The sequence below is a fragment of the Enhydra lutris genome, unplaced genomic scaffold, assembly GCF_002288905.1.
Source record: "Enhydra lutris kenyoni isolate GAN:26980312 unplaced genomic scaffold, ASM228890v2 scaffoldscaffold24, whole genome shotgun sequence".
Classification (NCBI taxonomy): Eukaryota; Metazoa; Chordata; class Mammalia; order Carnivora; family Mustelidae; genus Enhydra; species Enhydra lutris.
Window position 1 is genome coordinate 17,738,455 of NW_019154108.1, and position 26,839 is coordinate 17,765,293.

Sequence of the window (26,839 nt, forward strand, 5' to 3'; positions counted from 1 at the left end):
AATCTTGATAGACAAATATTTTCTTTTAGCACTTTGAACATATCATCCTATTGCCTTCTTTTTTTTTTTTTTAAAGATTTTTATTTGTTTATTTGACAGACAGAGATCACAAGTAGGCAGAGAGGCAGGCAGAGAGAGAGGAGGAAGCAGGCTCCCTGCTGAGCAGAGAGCCCAACGCAGGGCTTGATCCCAGGACCTTGAGATCATGGTCTGAACCTAAGGCAGAGACTTTAACCCACTGAGCCACCCAGGCGCCCCTTAAAAGTCATTTTTTTTTTTAAGATTTTTTATTCATTTGACAGAGAGAGAGAGATCACAAGTAGGTGGAGAGGCAGGCAGAGAGAGAGAGAGGAGGAAGCAGGCTCCCCACTGAGCAGAGAGCCCGATACGGGGCTCGATCCCAGGACCCTGGGATCACGACCCGAGCTGAAGGCAGAGGCTTTAACCCACTGAGCCACCCAGGTGCCCCTTAAAAGTCATTTTTAATGGAAAAATCTACTATATGGTGATAGCTTCCAGGATCAGTGGGAAGCTATAATCTGTGGATATTTGAATGGGAGGCAGAAAGAAAATTAGATAATTTTTTTTAAAGATTTCATTTATTTTTTTGAGAGAGAGAGAGAGAGCGAGCTTGAGAGGGGAAAAGGTCAGAGAGAGAAGTAGACTCCCTGTGGAGCCAGGAGCCTGATGTGGGACTCGATTCTGGGACTCCAGGAATATGACCTGAGCCAAAGGCAGTTGCTCAACGAACTGAGCCACACAGGTGCCCCGAAAATTAGATAATTTTGATAGAAAAGATAGAATGCCCTAGAAGTCCACAGAAAGTGTGAGAACAATGAGTCAAAATATGTTTGCAAAGTTGAGTAGCGAGAGGGAGAAAAAGGTAAATCGCAGGGACAAAGAAACACTTTGCCTTAGAAATTCTGAGTTCAGATCTTAATTTTACTAATTTAGCCTGTGAATCTTAGGCATGGCATCTGACTTCGATGGCTTTGTTTCTCCAGTGAACTGAGAATAAAAAGCTTTTAACTGTTACAAATGGGTATTAAGGTTTGCATGTGAGGGGCCTGTGGGGGTGGGGGGGACTTCAAAGCCCTGTGTATGTAAAATCAATTCAAGGCGACTATTTAGAAAGACTTGGAGTTGATATTATGGGGAAAGAGAGTCAAGGTGAGGTTTAGTTGAGAGGCTCAAGTGTTAGAGAAGAGTTTTCAAAATGTTCCCAAACTGTTTCTAGTTCCTAATAAGACATCATTCCAAGACTTGCTGCCTTGGCTAAGCCATGTGGTATAATCCTTGCTCAACCCCCACCATCCAAGGGTCTTGTATCTCACTTATAGTATAAAAATCCAGAATACGATTTCCAAGCACTTTGACTTCACTGAGGGATTGCTCTTTAGAATTATTCATTGTTCTGTCCAGAGCCTCGCTGGGGCCAAGCCTGAGCCAGCTCTGTACTATTGGACTCTGATAGAAGAAAGCAAGCCAGAGCCGAGGGTAAAGGGCTAAGCGGGAAGTGGCTGACACTAATGTCCCCCAAGCAGCCCTGTCAAAGCTTTCGCCAGCATCCAGGGACTAGACTGATGGCCATAGCTTGCCTCTGACTTTTTGACAGTTTGTCCAACTTAGACTGCAAAAGCTTGGAACCGACATCACTAAACACTATAAAACCAGTAATTGTTTCCATGACCTTGGAGAAGGACTTGACCTCACTGGATTTAGCTATCTCAGCTATTAAGTGAGGGTGTTGGACGATTCCTACTCATGATATCATGCAAGTCTCATGCAGGGTCATTGACTCTGTACGTGGTGGAATAGGAGTTAACCCACTGTAACACCAAGCTGGGAATGAAGCAGGCCGTGTTCATCATATTGACCTGTGCTTGTTATATTGCCATATATATGAGGCTTCAGGAAGGGAGGCCTATTCCTGGCAGATGGTTTTGGTAAAATATTAAGGAACCATTTTTCTTTCTTTCAGACCAATGATGCCTTAGGAGCCACCTGGAACTGGCTGTACTTCATCCCCCTCATCATCATTGGATCCTTCTTTGTTCTCAACCTAGTTCTGGGAGTGCTCTCCGGGTAAGCCAGACTCTCTCCTCTTCACTTCTTTCCAACTGTAAACTAATGCTCCTGACCGCCGACCAATTCATTCATTGAGCATTCATTTGGAAGACATTTACTGAGCAGCCCGTCTACCAGTTGCTATTCCGGACGCGGTAGATGCGGTAGTGAACATTGTTCTCATCGTGTTTATTTTTCTTAGGCGTTAAAAAAATATGTATACCACCTACAGTATTGAACATGATATCTAGTGAGAATTCACGTGTCCATCCGTCTTTTCACTCAGCTGTCATAGACCTTCTTTGTCAGTCACCGTGCTGGTTGTGAGGGTTATAAAGTAGAGTAAGATGCAATCTTTACCCTCAAAGAGTATTGTTCTGTCATTTATTGAATGTCGAATCCCATATTTGTAGCTTGGGTTAGTGTACCTCAGTCAGCAAGTACGCAATGTCCTGTGTATGGTGAGCATTGCCAAGAACACACAAAGTCTTGGGCATGATTCCTTCCTTAAGAAAACTGTACTTTGTGGGGCACCAGAGTGGCTTAGTTGGTTAAGTGTCTGACTCTTGATTTCAGCTGGGGTCACGATCTTAGGGTCACGGGATTGAGCTTTCCATCAGGCTCTGTGCTCAGCATGGAGTTGCTTGGGATTCTCTCTCTCTCTCTCCCTCTGCCCCCTCCCCCACCTCTCTCTCTCTCTCTGTCAAATAAATAAATAAAATCTTTTAAAAAAAAAGAAAATTGTATTTTGTAGACAGGACAACACACTTGAAAGAGTGAGGGAATGCAAATTCTTTTACTTACTAATGTAAGCTGTAAATCATTTGGTGGAAGGAACAAATCTATTTATTCTGAAGTTATCAGGAATGGCTTCATAAAGGACTGGCCTTTTGCTTGGATGTACAAGATGTAATAGGATAAAACAGAATATATCTGAGTGAACATTCCAGAAAGGAGAGCACCAAATCACAAGCAAAAATGAAGAAATGGGACTAATCTTATGGTGGGAAAAGATTGTAATGCAACCTAACTTACCTAGGCTGAAACTTTACTTTGGGAAATGAAAACTATAAAATAGAGCTATAACAGGGGTCGATTTTAGAGGGTTTACATTGATTGCTCTAAGCAAAACTGGACTTAATTTCTTCTCTGAGTAGCATAAGTTCTTCAAGCGGAAGTTAGATGGTGGTACTTCTGTTTCAACATAGTGGACTGAACTAAGTTTGTCATGCATTGTAACTCTACAAACACAGGAAAAAATTTTTAAGAAGGGCATAGTGATAAGACAGGAGAGGAAATGACAAAAATGAGATGTGTCAACAAAAGTTTTGAAGGTGGAGAGTAAATGGTAACTCATCTAGTGGTGGGAAAACTGAGGTTTAATGCCCTTTAGTGAGGAACGCCAATAAAAAGCCAAAATGATTGTCCTTTAGAACCTTCCACAGTCCTGGAGAGGCTCCAGGTATGTCTGAGAGATGAAGAATGGGTGGCACTAAAAATAAGAGGATTGGTCAAAAGCCCTCGTAAGGAATACTTTGATGCCTTCTGACCAACACCCTAAATCTCTACCCCCAAACACTTCAACTGGTATCTGCCCTGCCCAACTGCCCACCCCAGCCAAAGTCAGAAGACTTCTTGTCTCTTTGGAGGCTGAATCAGAAATTTGCAGTGGTAACATCAGGTGCTTCTGAGGGTAGGGGTGATAGGTTTGTAGTCAATTCCGCAAACTGAACATCATGCTTCTAGCCCACATCTACTGTTGACTCACGGAAGTGGATCGAGCTGGTAAGGGTTAGTAGGATTCCTCTGTGGGGAAACTGTACATCTTAAGAGAAGAATCTAAGTACGCTGATATCTGAGGATGGCCAGAGAAATGGCTCCCACCCATCACCCTCAGTGAGGCTCCTATTAGTTTACAATGGCTGCTGCAAGAAATGGACCAACTAGGTGGCTTCAGACTGTGAAAGATATTAACTCTTTCACAGTTCTGGAGCCTAGAGGTCCAAAATCTGGCAGGGCATTACTCCCTGAGAGGGCTCAAGGGGAGAATTTATTTCCTTCCTCTTCCAGTCACTGATGATTCCAAGTATTCCTTGGCTTGTGGCTGCATTACCCTGGTCTCTTACTCTGTGGTCACATTGCCTCCTTCTCTTTTGTCTAAAATCTCCCTGGGCCTCTTTCTTATGAGGATACTTGTCATTGGATTTAGGGTCACTTGTATATTCCAGGATGACCTCTTCATCTCCAGACCCTTAATTTAATTGCATCCAGCAAGGACTCTTTTTCTAAATAAGGTAACATTCATAGGATCCAGGAATGAGGATGTTGAGATATATATATATTTATGTATTTTTTGGTAAGGGCATTCAACCCACCACACTCATCATTTTAGAAGCTCTAGCCATACACACAAGTTTCCAATAAGCCTTTTGAGACTTGCTCTTAAATATTAATGCACAGCTAGAGATTACCAGCATTTGAAGAAAATGTTCAAAACAAAAGACAAAAAATAATACATTAAAAAAAGGAATTAGATGGAATATCAATGATGCAGGGAGCAAAAGACTTAAAAAGCATAACTGATATCAGCAGAGATAGAAGAGAAATAATTTTATCCACAAACTAACATTGCTATTTAAAAAAGAATATTTAGCCATTAGGAAGAGCCCTTGGGAATTAATGTAAAATAAATAATGTAAAATTTACATTAATGTAACATGAATTAATATAAAAATGTAAACATGTGATGAAAATAATGAGGTAGTAAATGGTTGGAATATGAAATTAATGAAATCACCTAGAAAGTCGAACAAAAATAAGAAAATCAAAGAATTCGTCCAACATTCAACTATTAAGAGTTCCATAAAGAGAACAGGGAAGTGGAGAGGAAGAAATTTACAAAGAAAAATATTGAAAAAATGTTTCCAGAATCAGTAAACACACATTGCCAGAGCAAAAGGTCTGTTGAAATGTGTGCAAGGATAGTCTTTGAGGGGGAGTTGGAGAACCTGGGCATCCATAATTGGGATGGTAGATAAGTAAGCTGTTGTATGCATATCATGACATACGAGGCAGCAATTAGGAGCAACAAATACCGTATACATATGGCAACATAGAATATTTTAAAAGGACAGAGTTTAGTGAAAACAAGAAGAAATAGCATGGTATAATACCATCCACATAAATAAAAAATACATGCATATGCAATACATAGTTTGTGAGAATGCTTTCAAATAAAAAGTATACATTGAATACAAGCTTCTCTTGCTACCTGAAGATAAAACATTTTTTGTTTTTTATTGAAATATAATTAACATACAATGTTAAATTAGTTTCAGAGGTTCAGCCTATTGATTTGACAATTCTATACATTACATGGTGCTTACCATAAGTGTAGTCACCATTTGCCACCATATAACATTATTACAATATTATTGGTTATATTCCCTAAATTGTACTGTTTGGCTTTGTGGCTTATTTTATAATTAGAAGTTTGTAACTTAATCCTTTTATCTATTTTGCCCATCCCCCCACTCCCTTCCCCTCTCAGGCAACCACCAGTTCTCTGTATGTAAGCATCAGGTTTTTGTTTGTTCCTTTGTACATCATATGGTATTTGTCTTTCTTTGTCTGACTTATTTCACTTCACATAATACCCTCTAGGTCCATCTGTGTTGTCACAAATGACAAGACCTCATTCTTTTTTATGACCTAGTAATATTCCATTGCCTATGTATACCACATCTTCTTTACCTTCTATGGATGCACACTTGAGTTGCTTCCATATCTTGGCTATTGCAGAGAGTGCTACAGTAAGCTTGGGGTGATTTAATCTTTTCAAATTAGTGTTTTTGCTTTCTTTGGATAAATACCTAGTAGTGCAATTAATGGAGCACATGGTATTTCTATTTTTAAATTTTTGAGGAATCTCCATACTGTTTTCTACAGTAGTTGCACCAACTTAGATTCTTACAATGTTTGAGGGTTTCCTTTTCTCCACGTCCCTGCTAACACATTTCTTATCCTTTTGCTATCATATCTATTCTGATATGTATGATATGATATCTCACTGTGTTTTGATTTTCATTTCTTTGATTAGTGATGTTGAGCATCTTTTCATGGGTCTGTTAACCATCTGTGCATTGTTTTTGGACAAATGTCTATTCAGGTCCCCTGTCCATCTTTTAGTATGACTTTGTGGAGTATTTTTTTTTTTTTGGTGTTGAATTGAAATAGCATTGTTTTGAAATCTTTCATAAACCAATATGACAAAGTAAAGAAGCAGTTACCATTTCATAAAGGCAAAAATGCTCTTTGGATTTTTTTCGGTTATCGAAAATATGTACTAATGTGGATTTTTCATGAAAGCAAAGTGGTATAAAGTGAAATTTCAGATACTGGGGAAAACCTGCATATTGTAATGGTAATTTGTATAGCAGAGACATGGGAGGCAGGTATAGAGATAGAAAGGAACAAGTGAATTTAATTAATAATGAAAATGCCCACTAAGCACTTGACACAACTGATGAAAAGAGACTACACCAAGATAAAGACATCACAAAATTTCAGAGCATCTGAATAAAGATAATATTCCAAAAGCTTTTGGTTATTGGGAAGACAATATATTTTGCCAATGAAAAATCAGGAATTAAGGCAGCTTTGGGCTTCTCATTGATAACTGAAAGTTAGAAATGACCAGAGAAGTTCCTAAAACTTTTTGAAGGAAAAAAATTTCCAAGGTGGAATTCTATACCCAGCCCAAATAGCAATAATTTATGAGCTTGGAATAGCAGTATTTTAGGACACTTTCTGAAGAAGTTACTGGAAAATGTGAGTCACTAATTAATTCCTAAGAATAAGGAATTAATTGAAGAATGAGAAGGACATGATATTCATACAAACAAGGGATTCAGTAGAGGAGAGAGACAAAGGGAATTCCAGGATGATGATGAGAGGACGTCTACCATGACAGCTGTCAGAATGCCTAGAGAACAGCAAGTTCAGATTTGAGTAGGGTGACAACTCTAAGAATGAAATAAGTATATTCCCTGATATATATTATATTCAGAAAAGTTGAATGGTTTTGTGAAGATTGTATATATATTTATATTTACAAAATATATACAAATATATGTTTGCATTGTATATAAATATATATATTCACATTTGTATTTGTATGCACATACCTCCATCTAAGCAATTCCACAAAATACAAAAGTGTTACCATTAAAGGAATATAAGCATAGGAAGTTTTTTCTGCAGCTGTCAGCTGGATTTTCATTGTTAACACTGGACTGTGAGGGACCCCTTATGGTGCTACAATTGTCTTGAGAGAAAGGAGGGAGGTAAATATGGGGAGGGAAGGGACTGTCAAAGACTAAAATCTTAGGTTCCACAGTAAGAGTCTTTAAGCAGTATCTAAAATGGAAAGATTAAAAAATAGCCATTGTGTAAGTAAGATATTCAGAAAATTGGAAGCGACTACCAGAAAAAAATACAAGTAGAAGTTACAAGTGGTGGTTTCTGGGAAACGAGATTTAGGAGTGGGGAGGGGTGAGGCAGTGGACAGCTATCTCTTCATGATAAGTCTCTTTAAAATATTTGACTTTAAAACTCAGTGTGCATCACTTTAAGAAAAATAGAAATACAATTTTAAAGTAAAAATGCTGCACTTACATTAAAGTGTAGGATGAAAGGGATGTATAAGCCCATTCATCTAGCATCAGTGGGGGAAGGATTGACACGGAGAGAAACAAGATCCATAGGATTAAGGAGGAAACAATCCTACTAGTCCAAGTATGTAGTACTGAGAGCCTGTGGTGACTTGTGAAATGGTTATGAAATAAGAGCAGGGGACATTGTTAAGGCATTCTTAATACTGTGTATCATGAGCGGAAAGTTCTAAGACCTAATGGGACTTCATAAACATGTACTCATTCAGTGAGCGTTTATTGGCATTCTTGATGTGCAGGCACTGCTGCAGGTAATTTGCTCTCTGTACCCTGCACCTGCAACTTAGATGCTCTCTCTCAACGATGACTTACTCAAGGGGCCTGACCACCGACTTCATTCTTCATGTATTTCTACAGAGGGGATACCTCTTATTTATGTAATCTGACTTGATCTTCTTTATCCTTACTTGTTTCCAAAGTGTGTGTCTGTGTTAATTTAGAAAATTCAAGTCCTCTTCTTACTATTGGAAGAGGGAGAAAAGCAGATGCTGTGCTAACCATCATTAGTGTTCCAAATAAGGCTTCAATATGGGCTCAAGATATATTTTAACAGAGCTGGACATAGGACAGAGCACTGCCCTCTGGGACAATTCTTACATCTAACCATATCCACTCCAATGAACCAGGTCTGGTTTAGGGTTATATCTTTTAGTTCTCCTGCATCGTTCTTCTGATGAGAAAGAGTGGCACATGGGGGAAGCAGGGTCTTTGGCACGTCATGAGTGAGACCCTTATCTTGCTACTTTCCAGCATTATACATCTGGACCAGTTACTCTGAGCCCACTTCCTCCTGTATGAATTGGGACAGCATTTTCTCTCATAGGCAGAGGCCTAGCCTGGAGTCTGGCACAGAGAAGCCACCAGCTCTTATACCTTTGATAGTATTGATGTTCATTTTCTCTACCTGTTACATCTAGGTGGGCGTCCTCTGAGTAGCAGCCTGTGATGATTGGCTTGAATTGGCTGTGAGGCCGTCAGCTCCTCTCTGACGGGGAGACAGCCTCCTCAGGCTGGGAGATGAAACAGGCCTGGAATGGCGTATGTCTTCTTAGCATTTCTGGAGAAGCCTAGGAAGTGACAACAGCAGCTGGGAACAGCTGGTGTGAATAAATTCTGACATTTCAAGGAGTGTTAACAATAGGGGCCTTACAGGCTAGGACTGAAATATTTCTGTCCTGGTTTCTTTTTCACATTCTGATGCCCAACACATCAACACATTTACTGGTGTCTGCGGAGGGTTCAGCAGCCGCTAGTTCTATGTATAAAGGGGCCAAGGATGCTCCCTTCTGCTTGGTCTGGTTCTCACATCCCTCTGGAGGGGATGTTGGCTTTCTCTTTGGAGTAAGTGTTTGGTTGGGATTTGTGCTTGAGAGCCAGAGAAAAACTTGGGAGGTTTTATTTCCAGGGGACATGTTCCCTGTGCCCTGTGGGCAGTTCGAATATTATGTACCCAAGGCTTTCCCAAAGCAGAGAACAAAGGCAGTGGAAGGAGAAACCCCTGTGTCGGCAAGTGACAAGAGGGTTCTGGGCGAGAGGGGGCAGGTAGCCTATGCCAGTCCTCCTGGCCCACTGGATACTCAGTGTGGAAATGGCTGAGGCACCCATCTCAGGGGCAGGGGATTTGGGGAAAGGAGGGCAGTCAGCTTTGGTGTATTTAAAGAGGAAGTATGGGTAGAAGCATTGCAGCATTTTTACTAGTCTCAGAGGAAATGGGATTTGATAAAAACCATTAGCTTAAGCTTGAAGAGAAGCAGAGCTTCCCGTCTCCATGGAAACAAACCAGGGCTGCATAAGCACAGGGCTGCAGGGCAGAAGGCTCACACAAACAGACAATGACCCTGAGCTAGCCTGTTGCCTCTGTCTATTGCTCCCAGGGCTTCTGGAGAGAGGGGAAGGTGAGCTTGGGGGAGTAGTTGTATTGTCTCCAAACTAGGACGGGGACAGCCAGGCCAGAGACTGCTTATAGACGCACATGGGGAGCAATTGGAAACCTCATGTATACAAAGCAAGCCATCGTTTTCAAAGCTCCTTTTCTTCCATTTTCAATAGCACTCAATGTGGCACAACTAGAGAAAGGCTGGCCGAGGGTTAGCCTAGAATATCACCCTGTCCATACAGACTTGTACATGCATGGACACACACACTTACTCACACACACTGGTCTTCATGTAAACAACATGACCTGGTACATACAAGGTGGAAAATGCCAGGACATGCTCTCCCAGTCCTCTTGCCCTAAGGACTAATGGGAGGGGTGAGCTTTCTGTATTAGAGGAGGAATTCTTCTGGCTGCCTCTCTTAGCTGAATGGAGTGGCTCTCATGACAAGCAACATGACGGTTGACGGTCTTGACGCCAAACTCATTTGCTGAGTGGGTTTGACGACTGAGTGCAATTTCATAAATGTTTATTGAATATTTGCTATGCAGTAGAGATACTTTGCCAGACTGAGATTACAAAGATAAATAAAATAAGGAGATTATGGATATATTAAGGAAATAATTCAAAATACGTGTCATGGAATCTCAGTTCAAGGAGATCCAGAATTTTAGCCCTATCAAAAGCTATTTATATAATATTCATATATATCATATATATTTTTTGAAGAGATATAGATATATATATGTATATATGTATATCGCATATTTGAGTGCCTACTATCTTGCAGGGCATTGTTAAAAACATAAAAGTGAATAGGACCTAGGTCCTGTCCACAAGGAAGACACCAACAAATGTACCTTCAGTATTAAACTTTTCATCTCCTGAATCACTTGCCCTCACTTCTCTTTGGATATTAGAAGCTGGCACCTGAGTATTTCCCAGACCTGACTTGTGCGTAGGTGAACTGCACAGTAATTTTCCTGCCAGATTCTGACCCTGGAATCAACTGTAGAAATTCATTTATTCATGCATCCAGTGTTAACTGAGTTCTTGGTGTAGGTCATCTGCTACTAAGAACCAAGGATATCAGACAAGGGCAGAGAGCTATTACCCTCAAGGAACTTGTCATCTAGGTGGAGAGACAGCAAAGGTTGAGCATTTAAATTAGAAGGAAAAGGATCAGTCAAGGCCAAATGAAAAAGTTGCCATTGATATATATTTTGAAAGAATAAGTAACGGTTGGCTAGAGGAAAAAGGTAGGACATCCCAGCAGGTGGGTAGTTAAGAAGATACAGAAGGCCATTCTGAGTGACTTGAGTGACGGTAGAGGAGAGGAAACTAGAGGCAAAGGCAGAGGTTTGTCACGAAGGGCTGATCAGATGGGTGAAGCAGATGAGTTTAAACCTGATTCCAGAAGCTTGTGGGAGGTTCTCAAGTTTTAAGCAAGGAAGATGACCAGTTTCCAATTGAAGATGATCATCCTGCAGGAAATATGTAGAGAAACAAGCCTGGAGGCAGGGAGATACTTCAGGAGTAAAGCAGAGAAGCAACGAGGCCCGAAGGGGTACAGTGGCGTGGCAGTGGATAGGATGGGCCAGGAGGTGTCGGTTATGCAGGATGTACGGACTTGGTGACTGTGTGGGTGTGTCTGAGTGTGGGCTGGGGGCAGAAAGAAGAGGGAAGTCTCTTGGACTGCTTCTGGATTTCTGAATTGAGCTCCCACGTGGCTTGTAGAGAATGCAGGACAAAGATTTTGAGGGAAAGGTTGTATGTTCTGGATCTGTTGAATTTGAGAAAACATAACACGCCTTACACCTGTTGGCTAGTTTGTAGCAGAAGCATAGTGTTTGTTTCAGGTGGATTTTTTTTTTCTTTTTGCCTGGGAGGGTCTATAATTTATTGAGACTGTGCTGTGCATTGAAGATTGTGCCAATGTCATGAGACACGTTGTTTCATTTAATCCTCACAATGACCCCATGAGGTATTACTATCTTCTTTTATGGATAGGGCAACTGACAGTGAGGTTTGGTAATTTTCCTAAGCTCACAAAGCTTTTAAGCAGCAGGTTCAGAATTTGGGATGAGGTCTGCCAGGCCCTAACACCAATTCTGTTAAACACATCCTGCGTATAGTAAATGTCCTTTTTGGAAGGAAATTATCCAGCATTAAGCATGACAAATCTTGGTGGAAGTGGAGGGACGCTTGGTGGCTGGCAAGACATGTAGAACTTTCCAGTCCTTCAGACAGAGGTTTCATGTTCAACACGGGTAATAACCAGAGTAGTATTTGTAGTCCCTCCGTGACTAGGACAACACTCTCCTCGATGAGTTTTGTGACCATGAAAGTCACATACAAAGCCATGAGAGCTTCCAAGAAGCTCTTGGAAGCATCTGCATTTCCCCAAGACACGGTTCTTTATCAGTCGCCAGAGCTGTATCTTAGAGTGTGATACAAATTATTTGAGGTAGAAGAGGCTGTAAGTGAAGCTTATATCTGGCCTCTGTGTTACAGATGAAGAAATGAGAACATAAAGTGAAGCAACTTGCTCAAGTTATAGATAGCTAGTTAGTGGCAGATCTTGACTGGAACCTAGGTTCTCTGGCTCCCTGTCCAGAGTGCTTTTTTTCCTCTGCACAATAGGTATAGCTTGGTAGTAAAATATGTAGACTCCTACACAGGATATATGGGTTTGAATCCCATCTCTATCACTTGTCATCTTTATGACCTTAGGCAAATCACTTCACATTTTCATACCCTTAATTACCCAATGCTAAAAAAGTCTCCACCATGTAGGATTGTTGGGAAAACTAAATCAGGTCTTGCATGTTAAGTGTGTAGTACCTGGAGAGAACACTTAAGAACACTTAATTGGTGTTGGGGCACCTGGGTGGCTCAGTCGTTAAGCGTCTGCCTTTGGCTCAGGTCATGATCCCAGAGTCCTGGGATCGAGCCCCGAATCAGGCTCCCTGCTCAGCGGGAAGCCTGCTTCTCCCTCTCCCACTCCACCTGCTTGTGTTCCCTCTCTCTCTGTCAAATAAACACTTAAAGTCTTAAAAAAAAAAAATCTGTGTTGGCTATTAGTGGCAGATTCTTCTCTCCAGAACCTGGTCTACACCTCAGTAGGTGGGACTGGGAAAGAGTCATTCTTCTTACCTACCTAGTAACCCCACTGAGTCAATTAGCATCAACTAAGATGGTTTCGGATACCACTGGTAGGCTGATGGACTATGGCACGCCGCTGTGAGTCGTCAGACCAGTGGACCATATTCTTGTGCCCCATGTGTGGCCATTTCTTTAGACTCTCCTCTTCTTACAGTTTCTTCAAAATGCCCTGGACTTTCTGCCCTCTGCTCCTGTGGTCTAGAGTAGGCCCCTGTCCCCTTCATTTTCCTTGTTGAATTCTTGCCCTCACAACCTTTTTCAACTTTGACCTGTTTCATGAGATCTTTCCAGGTCCATACTCCTCCTCCCATTCTTCAGTTAGGATCAAAATCTTCCTCTCATATATTCTCATAACACTATGTACCTATCCATTATAGAACCTATTACTCATAATAACATGCAATTTTGTTATAGAACTTAATAATGCTGAAGACAAGAGCTAACATTTATTGAAAGCTCATCATCTGCCTGGTACTATGCCAAGTACTTTATATACATTATTTCAATTACTTTTTATAACAGCCTTGTGAGTAAGGTACTGTTGTTAACCCCAGTTTATAAATGAGGAAATGGAGGCTGAGAGACCTAGAGTCTTGCCTAAGGCTTCATGTTTAGTGAGGGGAGTGTATTGGAGCTATGAATGTCCCGGTCCCCTGTTAGGTTTTGTTTCCTATGCTAGAGATGGCTTTCCATGTAATTGGATCTCTCCTAATATCTCAGTGCCTTGTTCTTGGGTTCAGTAAGTAATTGCTGAGTTGAAGGGAAATCCAGTAACACCAGGCCCTTCTTAGAGGATGCCGTACTCCCTGTGACCTCTTGGAGAAAAGTATTGCAGAGACTAAGGAAGACTCTGTTATCTTAAAAGTAAGGAGCATAATCACTGGGACTAGAGATCCAGGTAGAAGCCCGGAGAGGCTGTTTTCTCTGCAAAGCGATGGCCCTTGCCAGCATCTTCTACACAAATTCATCAGCTCACACTGAACGTTTTTTTTTTTTTTTCTTCACATGGTTATTGCTACTCACATTTTTTAAAGTTACTGATTATGGCCTTTTCCCACATTTCTATTGGTATGTTTATCTTTTTTCATATGAACATAAAAGGTCTATTTGTATAGCAAATATATTAACCATATTAACCTTTTTAAAAATCATATGTAGCATTATTTACAGAATAATTGCTTTTAAAGGATAAAGTTGTCATCATATTGGGAATTGTGGGCAACGCAGTCTGTTGGAAGCAGAAAAAGACTAAAATGGTTATTCTTTTTAAATGTAGGGCACTTCACTTAGAAAGCATTCCATATGTTTTCATATGTTTGATTCTCACAATGGTGCTAGGTAGCGTATTATCATTATTTTACAAATAAGGAGAGTAAAGCTCAAAGCGAGTAAGTATTATGCCCTAAGTCGTAAATCTGAAAGTGTGGGGTTCTGCTGTGATAAAAGCTAGTAATCACATCCAGAAAGATCAACATCAGGGGTGGGGGGCAGTGTCGAAGTGTTAATGAAAACAAAATAGAGAAATCAGTAAGTAGGACTATCAAGATACATAATCAGAAAAAGGTACTATTCTACATGGACTCACCATTTGTATAGAGATATTCGGACAAATACATTGGGATTTCATTACGTGCCTTTTTGATGATGTTGAGGCACGGGCCAAATATAAAAATGCCCCCATTATCTCTTGAATTTTTTGCACGTGGAATTTTTTAAATTTAAATTTTACTTAGTTAACATATAGTGCAATATTGGTTTCTGGAGTGGAATTCAGTGATTTATCACTTAATGTACAACACCCAGTGCTCATCAAAAGAAGTACCCTTCTAGTGCACCCATCTAGCCCATCCCCCACCCACCTCCCTCCATCAACTCTCCGTTTGTTTGCTATTGTTAAGAGTCTCTTCTTTTTTTCCCCAAAGATTTTATTTATTTATTTATTTGTCAGAGAAAGAGGGAAAGAGAGAGCATAAGCAGGAGGAATGTCAGGCAGAAGGAGAAGCAGGGTCCCTGCTGAGTAGGGAGCCTGATATGGGACTCAATCCCAGGACCCTGGGATCCTGACCTGAGCTGAAGGCAGAGGCACCCAGGTGTCCCAAGTTCAGAATCTCTTATGGCTTGTTCCCCTCTCTCCTTTTTTTCTTTACCCCTTCCCTTATGTTCATCTGTTTTCTGTCTTAAATTCCACATATGCTAAGATAAAATCAAAGAGAGAGACAAACCATAAGAGACTCTTAACTATAGGAAACAAACTAAGGGTTGCTGGAGGGGAGGTGGGTAGGGAGATGGGGTAGTTGGGTGATGGGCATGAAGGAGGGCATTTGATGTAATGAGCCCTGAGTGTTGTACGCAACCAATGAATCACTAAACTCTACCTCTGAAACTAATAATACACTGTATTAGTTAATTGAATTTAAATAATTTTTTTTAAATTCCACATATGAGGGAGATCATATGGTATTTGTCTTTGATTGACTTATTTCACTTAGCATAATACATTCTAATCAGTCGGTGGACAGTTGGGCTCTCTCCATAGTTTGACTATCACTGATAATGCAGATGTAACCATTGGGGTGCAGGTACCCTTTCAAATCTGTATTTTTGTATCCTTCAGGTAAATACCTAGTAGGGGAATTGCTGGGTCTAGGGTAGTTGTATTTTTAACTTTTTTTTTTTAAAGATTTTATTTATTCATTTTTTTTTTTAAGATTTTATTTATTTACTCGACAGAGAGAGAGACCACAAGTAGGCAGAGAGGCAGGCAGAGAGAGAGAAGGAAGCAGTCTCCCAGCTGAGCAGAGAGCCCAGGACCCCGAGACCATGACCCGGGCCCAAGGCAGAGGTCCAACCCACTGAGCCACCCAGGCGCCCCTATTTTTAACTTTTTGAGGAAACTTCAAACTGTTTTCCAGAGTGGCTGTACCAGTTTGCATTCCTACCAACAGTACAAGAAGGTTCCCCTTTCTCTGAGTTTCCCCCAACACCTGTTGTTGATTTTAGCCACTCTGACCATGTGAGGTGGTATCTTATCATGGTTTTGATTTGCATTTCCCTGATGCTGAGTGATGTTGAGCATCTTTTCGTGTGTCTTTAAGCCATTAGGAGGTCTTCGGAAAAGTGTTCATGTCTTCTATCCATTTTTTGTTAAAAGTATTTATTTATTTATTTATTTATTTATTTATTTATTTTGATGGGGTGGGGAGAGCACAAGTAGCAGAGCGGCAGGCAGAGGGAGAGGGAGAAGCAGGCTCTATGCTGAGCAGGGAGCCTGATGTGGGGCTCAATCCCAGGACCCTGGGATCATGACCCAAGCCAAAGACAGACGCCCAACCGACTGAGCCACCCAGATGCCCCTCTTCTGTCTATTTCTTAACTGGATTATTTGTTTTGGGGCGTGTTGGGTTTGATAAGTTCTTTATAGATTTTAGATACTAGCCCTTTATCAGATATGTCATTTACAAATATATTTTCCCATTCTGGAGGCTGCCTTTTATTTTTGTTGTTTCCTTCACTGTGCAGAATCTTTTTATCTTTTTTTAAAAAAAGATTTTATTTATTTGATAGAAATAGAGACTGCACAAGCAGGGAAAGCAGCAGGCAGAGGGAGAGGGAGAAGCAGGATCCCTCCTGAGCAGGGAGCCTGATATGAGGCTCCATCCCAGGACCCTGGGATGATGATCTGAGTGGAAGGCAGATGTTTAACCAACTGAGCCACCCAGGTGCCCCAGAAGCTTTTAACTTGATGAAGTCCCAATAGTTCATTTTTGCTTTTGTTTCCCTTGTCTCCAGCAGCGGGTCTAGTTCGAAGTTGCTGCAGTTGAGGACAAAGAGGTTTCTGCCTGTGTTCTCCCTCTAAGGTGTTTTTTTTTTTTAAGATTTTATTTATTTATTTGACACAGAGAGAGAGAGAGATCACAAGTAGTCAGAGAGGCAGGCAGAGAGAGGGTGGGAAGCAGGCTTCCTGCCGAGGAGAGAGCCCGATGTGGGGCTCGATCCCAGGACCCTGAGATCATGACCTGAGCCGAAGCAGAGGCTTCAACCCACTGAGCCACCCAGGCGCCCCTCCCTCTAAGGTTTTGATGGTTACTTTTGCTTGGTCAATTCCTAGGTCTCAGAACAATCCTGTTACCTCCTCTGCCATACCTTAACTAATTTAGTATAGATTCACCTTCTAATACTCTGATATCTTTATTCATTTATGTGTGTGTGCATATACATGTGCACATCTCTACACGCCGTACAGACACACACTATATATACATTTTTATACATACAGTTTTACATATACATATTTTCACACATGTACATGATGCTGTGTATCCATGTCCCAGCTCTAATGCATGCATGTACCACTGTTCAGTTTTAATCCTCCCATGAAGTACTTCAGGACCCAGCAGATGACTGTACCATTCTGAATTCAGCTTGCACAGTGTACACTATGTTGTATACACTATATTTAAACCTATTTCAAGAGTGTTTCCATCTAAAAATTGCATTTACTTCTCTGTTTTTCAGAGGACAAGTTAATGTTTACTTAATAGAATAACATAATGTGAAATAATGTCTGAGACATATCTTCGTTAACAGACAGAACTGGATTTAATTTACCTGCCTGCCACTGGGCCCCAAAGGGGGACCTTTTTGCTGAAGTATCCCTTACACATCTCAGATTCAGGATGCTCTAAACTGAATTCATTCTCTCGTTCTCCCACCCTCCACTCATTATGTCCCCACACTCTCCACCTGTTACCTTTTATCACATTCATTATCCAAGACCGTAACCTTAGTTAATACTTTTTTTTTTTTTGCTTATTCTCTGCATCTAATCATTCCTCAAGACCTACTGGTTCCACCCTTGAAAGATTTCATGAACTATATCCAGGATGACAGCACCTGTCTCTTTAAATGCTCTCCTTGCTCTACTCCAACTGCTGTCCATCACCAAAGCAGTCCTTCTAAACTAGACACTTAATGACGTTATTTGTATATCTTAGCTATTTATAATGGTTTCATATTGCCTAAATAATGGAATCATTCATGTTTTCACTTGTTCAGTTTTTCAACAAATAGGTATTGAGCTTCTGTTATATGCCAGCCAGTGTTCTAGATGCCTATGTAGCAGAGAACAGAGCAAACAAGAAGTTGGGCACTTGTGAAGCTTGAGTTCCAATATCAGCGTATCCCAATTGCTCTCTGTTTTCATTTAGGTAATTGAAAGGCCCACCCTGTTCTTGAAAAGGAATATTTCAAATTACAGAGATCCTTCTTTCCTCTAATTTAGTCATTAACTTTAATGTAATATTAATAAACACAGATAAGATTTTTACTTTACTAAATTGAAATTTATTTGAACACTTAAGTATATAAGAATAACCAGGACATTTCTTAGAAAAATGAGGAACGGGGGCTTTTCCCACAAGTAGTAAATTATATTCTGAAACAATAGTAATTGAAACAGTGTGGTATGATGTAGGAATAGGAGGACCAAAAGGAGACTCAAACATATATATGAATTTACAATAGTATACATGTGTCATTTCAAATTAGTAAAAATGAATTATTTGACAAATGGCACTAACACCTGTCCAGCACCTGAAAAGAGAAATATTAAGTTAGATCCCCAGTTCCCATAGCTCACACCATAAAAATTGAAGGTGGAGCTATTATTAAAAAATGTGTGTACTGTTAAATTGTAAAAGTATTCAGAGAGATTATGCACAATTTAAAATTCTTCAAGGGGGAAAGTTTTTTTTTAAGTGTGATGCAAATTTATAAGTCATTAAAGAAACAATGGATACATTTGAATTTGTAAAAATAAAAAATACACTGCCATAATTCATTAATAAAAATTAAAAGACAAAACGAGTTAGTTTTGAATTTTAGATGGAGTCTGTAGAGGATTAGGGAAGATGGTTTTTTTTTTTTTTAAAGGTGATTGACTAGTAATAAGACCATAAAAAAGATCTGGTTGTGAACAGAAAATGAGGATATCAAGCACAGTTAACTGAGAAGTAAAGAGAAAACAGGTGAAGATTTCAGGTGGTGAAATTGTCAGGTGATGGTGAGTGATTGGCTGGAATGTATGAAGGAGGATGGCAGAGGGTGTCCCCAGATTCAGTTGTAAATGTCTTGGAGAAATTTAATCCCAGGTATTGAGATGAATACCAGAGGAAAGAGAAAGAAAAGCTCTTGTTCTGGGAGGGAGATGCATTCGATATCAAACAGAATTTGAGGTCCATGAGGGCCAAGCAAGTAGACAGGATTAGCCAGTAACTGTGTTTTAAGAACAGAGAGAAAAGATGTGATGTGCTATCAGGACATGATAGAGAAAATGGTAAAAATAGGTAAGGTTATCTAGAGAAAGCATCTAGAAAAGAAAAAAAAGACAGAGCCAGAGATAGAGATTTATCAAAACATTAACCATTAAAGAGTTAGAATATTGGGGCGCCTGGGTGGCTCAGTGGGTTAAAGCCTCTGCTTTCGGCTCAGGTCATGGTCCCAGGGTCCTGGGATCGAGCCCCACATCGGGCTCTCTGCTCAGCAGGGAGCCTGCTTCCCCCCTTCTCTCTGCCTGCCTCTCTGCCTACTTGTGATCTCTCTCTGTCAAATAAATAAATAAAATCTTTAAAAAAAAAAGAGTTAGAATATCAAGATGGGTCAAGGGGAGATCATGAAAGCACCAGGTCATAGAAGACAAAGAAGTATAGGGCTTCAGAAAGGAATGAGAAAACCCCCAAAACTCTCCATTTATAACTACATCACGGTCCCTTACCCAGTCCTCACAACCCCTGGAACCACTAATCTGTTCTCCATCTCTCTAATTTTGTCATTTTAAGAATGTTATATAAATAGAATTATACAGTATGTAACTTTTTGAAATGGTCAGTTTTTTCACCGAGCATAATTTCCTTGAAATCTACCCAGATGGTTCCAAGTAACAGTAGTTCATGCTTTTTAAATTCTGAATAGTGTTCCATGTCACGGATGTACCATAGTTTGTCTAACCATGCACCCCTTGGAGAACATTTGGGTTATTTTCAGTTTTGAGCTATTGCAGATAAAGTTACCACAAAGATTTCTGCATAGATTTTTGTGTGAACAAGTTTTCTTTTCTCTGGGATAAAGGCTTCAGAGTACAATTGCTGGGTCACATGGGAAGTGCATGGTTAGTCTTATAAGAAACTGTCAATCTGTCTTCTGGAGTGGCTGTATACCATTTTACATTCCGGCTGGCAATATATATGAGAGTTCTATTTTTTTCTGTGTCCTCACTGGCAGGCTTAAAAATAATTAAATAATATACAGTTAAACTTTAATCAGTTTCACAACTTTGTGTTGAAATTTTAACACAATATAAGTACTGTTGGTCAATGATTTTTAAATAGGTGACTTTTTAATTTTGTTTTTATTTTATTGATTTATTTGAGAGAGCAAGAGGGAGAGAGAGCATGAGTGGGGAGGGGCAGAGGTGGAGGGACAGAGAGAGGGAGAAGCAGCCTTCCTGCTGAGCAGGGAGCCTGATGTGGGCCTTGATCCCAGAACCCCAGGATCAAGACCTGAGCCGAAGGCAGACCCTTAACTGACTGAGCTACCCAGGCGTCCCTAAATAGGTGACTTAAAAAAAAAAAAAAGATTTTATTTTTTATTTACTTGAGACAGGGAGAGAAAGAGAACGAGCATGAGCAAGGGGAAGCGGCAGACTGAGAAAGAGAGGCAGGCTCCCCACTGAGCAGGGAACCTGATGTGGGGCTTGATCCCAGGACCCCAAGACCATGACCTGAGCGGAAGGCAATCACTTAACCAACTGAGCTACCCAGGTGCCCCAAAATAGGTGACTTTTTTTTTTAATATTATGGACCAGAAAATCCTTAGAAAAAGAGAATAAACAAAAACAGAAAGCCAACGTGGAGTGTGTAGAACAGATGAATAACTTTTAATTTTAACATTTAAACGCTTGAAAGCGAACAGAGTAATCACAAACACCGCTTCAACTGCTAGCTTCCTCATCATCAGTTTATTAAAGAGTCCAGATTAATGTTCCTTATCTTACACGACGTCTCAAAGCTTAGTGCAACCTACTTTTCCATCCTTGATCCTACCTTCCTCTCCGTTAGCCCTGCCACACACATGCTGCTCCTGGGTTTCCCAGGTACACATCCCTTCATTACTTTGTTCGCTTTGCCTAGAAATAACCAACCCCTACAGTCCTCCTCCGCTCTCCTGCTTTATTTGACTGGGGATTCATCTTGTAAGGTCACATTTCCCTTACATTTGCTCATCTGTGTTTCCAGTGCACTGTCTATGATCCTCTGTGAGAGCACTTGTCTTACAGTTATTTGTGGATGTCTTTGTCCATTTCCTAAAATTATGAAGGCAGGTAGCATGGTGAGATCATCTTCCTTTCCCTGGCACTGAGCAAGCATCATTAGTAGGCACACAGTAGGTTCTCAGTAGATGCCCTCCAGCAAACAAATCAAAGGCCATCTTCCTGTTTGTGTGATGTTTGTATTAGTCAGAAGTTTTCCTGAGATCTTGGGCATCGTTGTCGGTGGAATAATTCCCCTGAAACCCAGGTTTAATATTAGTTGAAGGGCTGAGCACAGATTAGTGTAATAGAACTCCTTTATTTTGCTGGTATCAAGGGACAACTCTGAGAACTGTGCAGACCTTCTCCATTACAGGGAGAAAGAGGGAACATTTGTCAGTATCAGTATGGTGGACATGACCCCGTGTAATCAAATCGTTGCTATTTGAGAGGCTTTTAAATGTCTTTCTTTGCTGTCATAATTTATCCCACATGCTCATTTCACTGTAGCTTTTGTGCCAAAATCTTATGCTTTTCAAGATTAGAAAAGAATTTTATGCTTGAACCTATGTCTCTTTTTCTGGTCTGTGGAATCTCCTAGTAATTGCTTTCACCACACAGAAATTTGTAATAGTGTTAGAACCTCACTTCATTCGGAGCTTACAGCCCATAGTCAAGCCCCTATAATTAGACATGTTTTCTGTGCACTTGCAGACATGTGCACACTGAGGTGGTTGAAATAATACCTCCCAATTTCCCCGGTTGATAATCACAGTCTTTACAACTTGGTTATATACTGGGTGCTTGGCATTTCTAGCTGTTAAGTTAGGATTCTGTTAGAGTCGCAGTTGAATTAGAAGTTCTTTATTTTCCCCTTGGTGTCAAGTGCATCCGTACATTCTCAACACTTAATTATCATTGTGTCCTAAAATATTCCTCATTTAGCAAAAATATTGAAGTTACTTTTTTCCCGTTGAAGAAGCAAACTCTGATATGCGGGGAAAACACTGAGGTGCTGTGTTCCCCCAGAGAACCCAGGAAACGAACAGCAACGTAGGGCATTTGGAAGAACAAGAGGGACCCCAAAACCACTTAAAGGGTCCATGTTGCTGTCACACATATTAAACTTGATAACTGATGTGTTTAACCAGAGGACACATCAATAAGCTAAAGCTCACCAGACCAGAGGAGGCCCCTCAGCCCTCACCAGAGTTGACTGAAACGGCAGTAAAGCGGGATGTGGTCTTCCTCCCCTCCTCCCACAGCCTTCTATGCTGTCCACGGAACAGCGTTTCCTCTCTCACCTCCCCACTACATTTTCATATTAGACTCTTCCCTTAGATCAGGGTGCCCGGTGATCCAGTAGAACCCGAGGGAAGGATGACCTTATTTGCAGACACTAGCGTCTCAGCCAGCAGCTATCTGAGACCAAACAATGAGGGAAGAAGATGCAAGATAATTGAAGTAGAGGTAGATAAGGAGACAGAACATGTACTTGCTCATTTATTAAAATACTTTTCCAGCAACCATTTATGAAGCACCTGTGTGTTGGGCACTGTGGGTTTGATCGTGAACAAGGTGAGGTCTGTCACCCCCATGAGCTTTATATTCTAACGGGGAAGAGAGAAAACAAGTAAACATACGAATAACGTGATATTAATGGTAAATGTCATGAAGAAAATGAACAGGCTTTGAAGAGCAGTTCTGACACCTTCCTAGAATGAAAAAAAAAAAAAAAATCAGACCTGAGAGAAGAGCTCCCATTCCCTGACAATCTGCATGGGTCTGACCTCTATGTCGAATGCGTGGATATGCTTTTTTCAACTGACACAACCGCTTTCTCGCTGTTCCCCACAGGAGAAAGGCCGCATGCTTTTCTCAAGGGGACAGTGTCAGTTATTCTGAAAATGTCCTTTCCCAACCAACTGGGCTACAAAAAAATAACCCAAGTAACAGTATCTTGAATGCATTAATTAACCTGTGCAGGGCACCTCCCGTCCTTTGCTCAGCGGTGTTCAAAAGAACGCCTCTGTGTTAAAAGATGCCCCAGCGGATAAAGCAACTTAATATTCTTTCCAGAGATAAGGAGCTGGAATCCAGGACTGTGCTGTTACTCACATCCCCGCTGTCTACGTTCCCTGTGCATACACTCATGGATAGAAAAAAATAAAAATTCTAAAATGGTCTGAGGGAACCTCAAGTCCAAGTTATGTCCCAGATTGGGTACCCCCCAGAGAGGAGGAGTGTTATTCATTCAATCACTCATTTCTGGATCCTTTCCTCAACACTATCCTCAGAAGCAGTAGTGAATAATGATCTCTAGGTTGGGCTGTGCTGGTCATTTTCACAGATAAATTAAGCACAGATTATCTCTTCTCTCTAGGAAGTTCTTGTCCATCTAGTCTTTCAAACCTGGTCAAGATTTGCTCCTGGCTAAATTTGAGAAGTGGGTGACATTTGTATTTGACATCATGCATCTTTTCTCTCCCCCAGTTTAATGTTACCCCCTCCCTTTCCCCCATCCTTTTGTCAGGAAGGAAAATGATTTGGTGGACTCACTAGTTCACAAGTAGTGTTTTGGTTGGGGTATTCCTGAAAGAAGACCCAGAGAAAAGAATTGGGTATAGGTGATTTATTTAGGAGGTGATCCCTAATGGCAAAAGGGAGAAAGTGGGGGAATTTAAGCAGAGAAGGAGGAAAAGCCGAAGAATACATGTCAGTTGAGAGGGTTACTAGTATGGACTGCTGAGGCTTCGTCTACTGGGAACCTTCTAAGGAAACATGTACCTCAGAATTGCTCTCCAGACTTGAGAAATGGAGATAAATATAATCTCTGTTAATTCCTGTCCCTCCTGGAGGAATAACACTTTGGGGTTGTCCTGCTTAAGAGCTAACCAAGCTCCTAGGGCACTGGAAGAATCCCTTAGGCAGAGAAGCAGAACAATGTGGGCACTTGAGTTGGGAACTGTCATATCGGTCCCTGTGCACGGGATCTGTCTACAGCAGCTTTGGGACAACTCAGAAGTGATCTGAGAGGGTATGAAGTGGGGCATCCAGAGCAAACACTCCTTGCTGTCCATTCAAGGAGCATGTCATTTGTTCAACATTTATTGAGCACCTACTGTGTGCCAGGAGTAGTTTTCCCAAGATGAGTATCCACATAAATTAAAAGAAGCAGGGTAAGGGTCCCTTGGGTGGCTCAGTTGGTTAAGAGTCCTACTCTTGATCTCAGCTCAAATCTCAGTCTCAGGGTTATGAATTCAGGCCCCTTGTTGGGCTCCACACTGGGCATGGAGCCTTCTAAAAAAATAAAAATAAAAATAAAAATAAATAAAAGAAGCGGCATGGGAATAGATCCAAGGTGAGGAGCAGCCTGGGAGAGCAGGTGTTCCACTGCTCCGAATGACGACATCCCTCAAAGGGCTGGAGAGATAGGTGCTCTGGGAATAGGTATGCTGCTTAGAAGCCATGGGCTGGCTAGAACACACCTGTCACATCCTGCAAGGCCAACCAGATACCTGGAAGTTTACGTCAAAACTCTCTTCTCCTCCCCCATAGCCTGGTTCCCCCTCCCAATCCCATTTGGTCATCCCTACCCTGACATGTGCCATGCAGCTCGAAGTTCTTCTCCTCTCTTCTTCTGCCTTATCTCCCCAGCACACCCAGCATTCCATTTTATCCCAGTGTGCACTTGCCCTGCTCAGCCTCCCTGCCCTTTTCACCCTCCTCCTCATCATGAAGTACAGTATTCTCATTATCATTGCCTAGTTCCCCATCTACACAGCTAATCCTGTTAAGGACCAATTTAAGCAACGCTAGAGTCTGGAGCTTTTATGACTTCAGCAATTGAGGATCTCCTTATGTTCCCAGTGATGAATGACATAATAAATAAGCAGAGTCTCAATTAAAATACTCCTCCATCATGTTTGATGTCACAGAAGTCTAATCTCAAACTTAATAGATCTGTAAATTAAAAATAGTCGGTCCCAGTCACCAGAAGGTCATTCTGTCTTAGAGCTTCTGGACACTGTCCCCTAATCTAGGTCTGGCCCCATGTGTCAGTTTCATCCCCCACCTCCCCCAGTCCTTCCCCAGCCTGTGTGTTGTAGCCCCAGTCCATTCCCTTTCCTTGGGGTTGAGAGGGCAATGGCAGGTTGTCAGGAGGGAGGGACTCTGCCGCAGTCGCCATGACGGTGCTGGTCCGAACCACTTGTCTTGGGTCACCTGGACCCCAGTCCAAGGAGCCACAGCAGAGGTCCTCAGGGCACCAACCCTTTGGCAACTGTACAACCAAACCAACCATTTAAGCTGTAGATACCCCTGAGCCTCCCCAGGCACAAGGGCCCCCTCGCTGTGGATGAATGAAACAGATGGGAGCAGGTGCGGGCCTTTCTCAGGTGGCTTGTGTGCAGAGAGGACGTTTGGGCTCCCTCTGCCCTGTCTTGGTTCCCTTTGCCTCTCTGTCTCCATCTGGTTTTTGATAGCAAAGGTGAACATTATAATTAAACAATCAATTTAGCAAATTTTCTTTGGGGATTTCCTTACCTTTCCTCTTGGCAACTGTAGCTTCTCTTATCTCCAGAAAGCCCCTGTGAAGTCTGTCCGAGGTGTTTTCACTTTCCTTTATCTACAGTTGTTGTTTTTTTTAAATGCTGTTTTCTCAGACTACCGAATGATAAATAAGATGTAGCACATTCTTGGTTTACGTAAGCAGGAAGGAATAGATTTGCTTCTCTCTGCAGGAGAAGAGAAGGAGGCAAGCTGATGGCTGTTACCCAAGGCCTTGTTCCCAAATATCATGGGGATTTGGGAGTCTAAGAATATTAATTGGATATGGCGAGAACAGTGGCAATTTCAAGCACCCGGGAGGGACATGCTGTGCTGCAAGAGAGTGTGAGCGAAATTTACCTGGCGGTGATCCGGTCTTCATTTCTTCCATGTTTTGTTTGCCGTGCACAACATATATGTGGCAAGAGATGGGAATAGGGAAAGGGAGTTCATGGAGGGGAGAAGAGAAGAAATAAACTTCGAAAATTCTAGTTGCCATGACAACATAATGAGCTCCAAAAGTGGTATCTCTGAACTAGTTTTGCATGGAGAGGCAGGGGAGCCCAGAAGGAGAGAATTAAAATAATACAAATAATAAAACAGGGATCATGAAACAAAAGACACCACGGAAGAGCCACTTCTTGCCACTCCCTGGGGACGGGGACTACGGAAGCTGCCTGCTCCTGGGCAGACCACAGCAGGGACAGTGGGATTACTGTTGGGGGCTAGAATGCTTTTCACAACCTCCTGGGCTCTGGGCGATGCACAGTGAAGAGATTCTGACAAAAGAAACTCTGTGCATTGTGTGTGAAGCAGAGCGTGCTGAGAGCCCTCTCAAAGCCAGTCTCTCTTCCTCCCCTATGTTCTCCTCCCTTTCTGTCCTCCCACCTGCGTTCCCTTATAGCCTGGCTTCATCCTTCCAGTGGCTTTCACTGCAGCCCTAGAGACAATGCGTGCTGTCTTGCTTTTACTGCAGCAGCTGGGAACAGAGTCCCCATTGCTGGGCACTGGGTGTAACTGGAAGGCCCTCCTCCCCCAGCCGAGGGCCCCAGAGTTGTACGGGGTTTAGAAAACAGCAGGCAGCATTTAGAAGCATAAAATAGGAAGGCTGAGAAGGAGTTGTAGGTAATGGTTTGTCAACTACA

General features: G+C 41.5%; 1 protein-coding gene across 3 annotated transcripts in view; it reads left to right on the plus strand.

The window, feature by feature from the left end:
• The window catches only part of LOC111150674 (calcium voltage-gated channel subunit alpha1 E), a 309,893-nt gene that overhangs the window by 166,612 nt on the left and 116,442 nt on the right, over positions 1-26,839 (plus strand). For all 3 annotated transcript variants that reach the window (XM_022508204.1, XM_022508205.1, XM_022508206.1), the window contains exon 7: positions 1,982-2,085. In XM_022508204.1, coding sequence (XP_022363912.1) covers positions 1,982-2,085 — 104 coding nt within the window. The remainder of the gene's footprint in view (positions 1-1,981; positions 2,086-26,839) is intronic.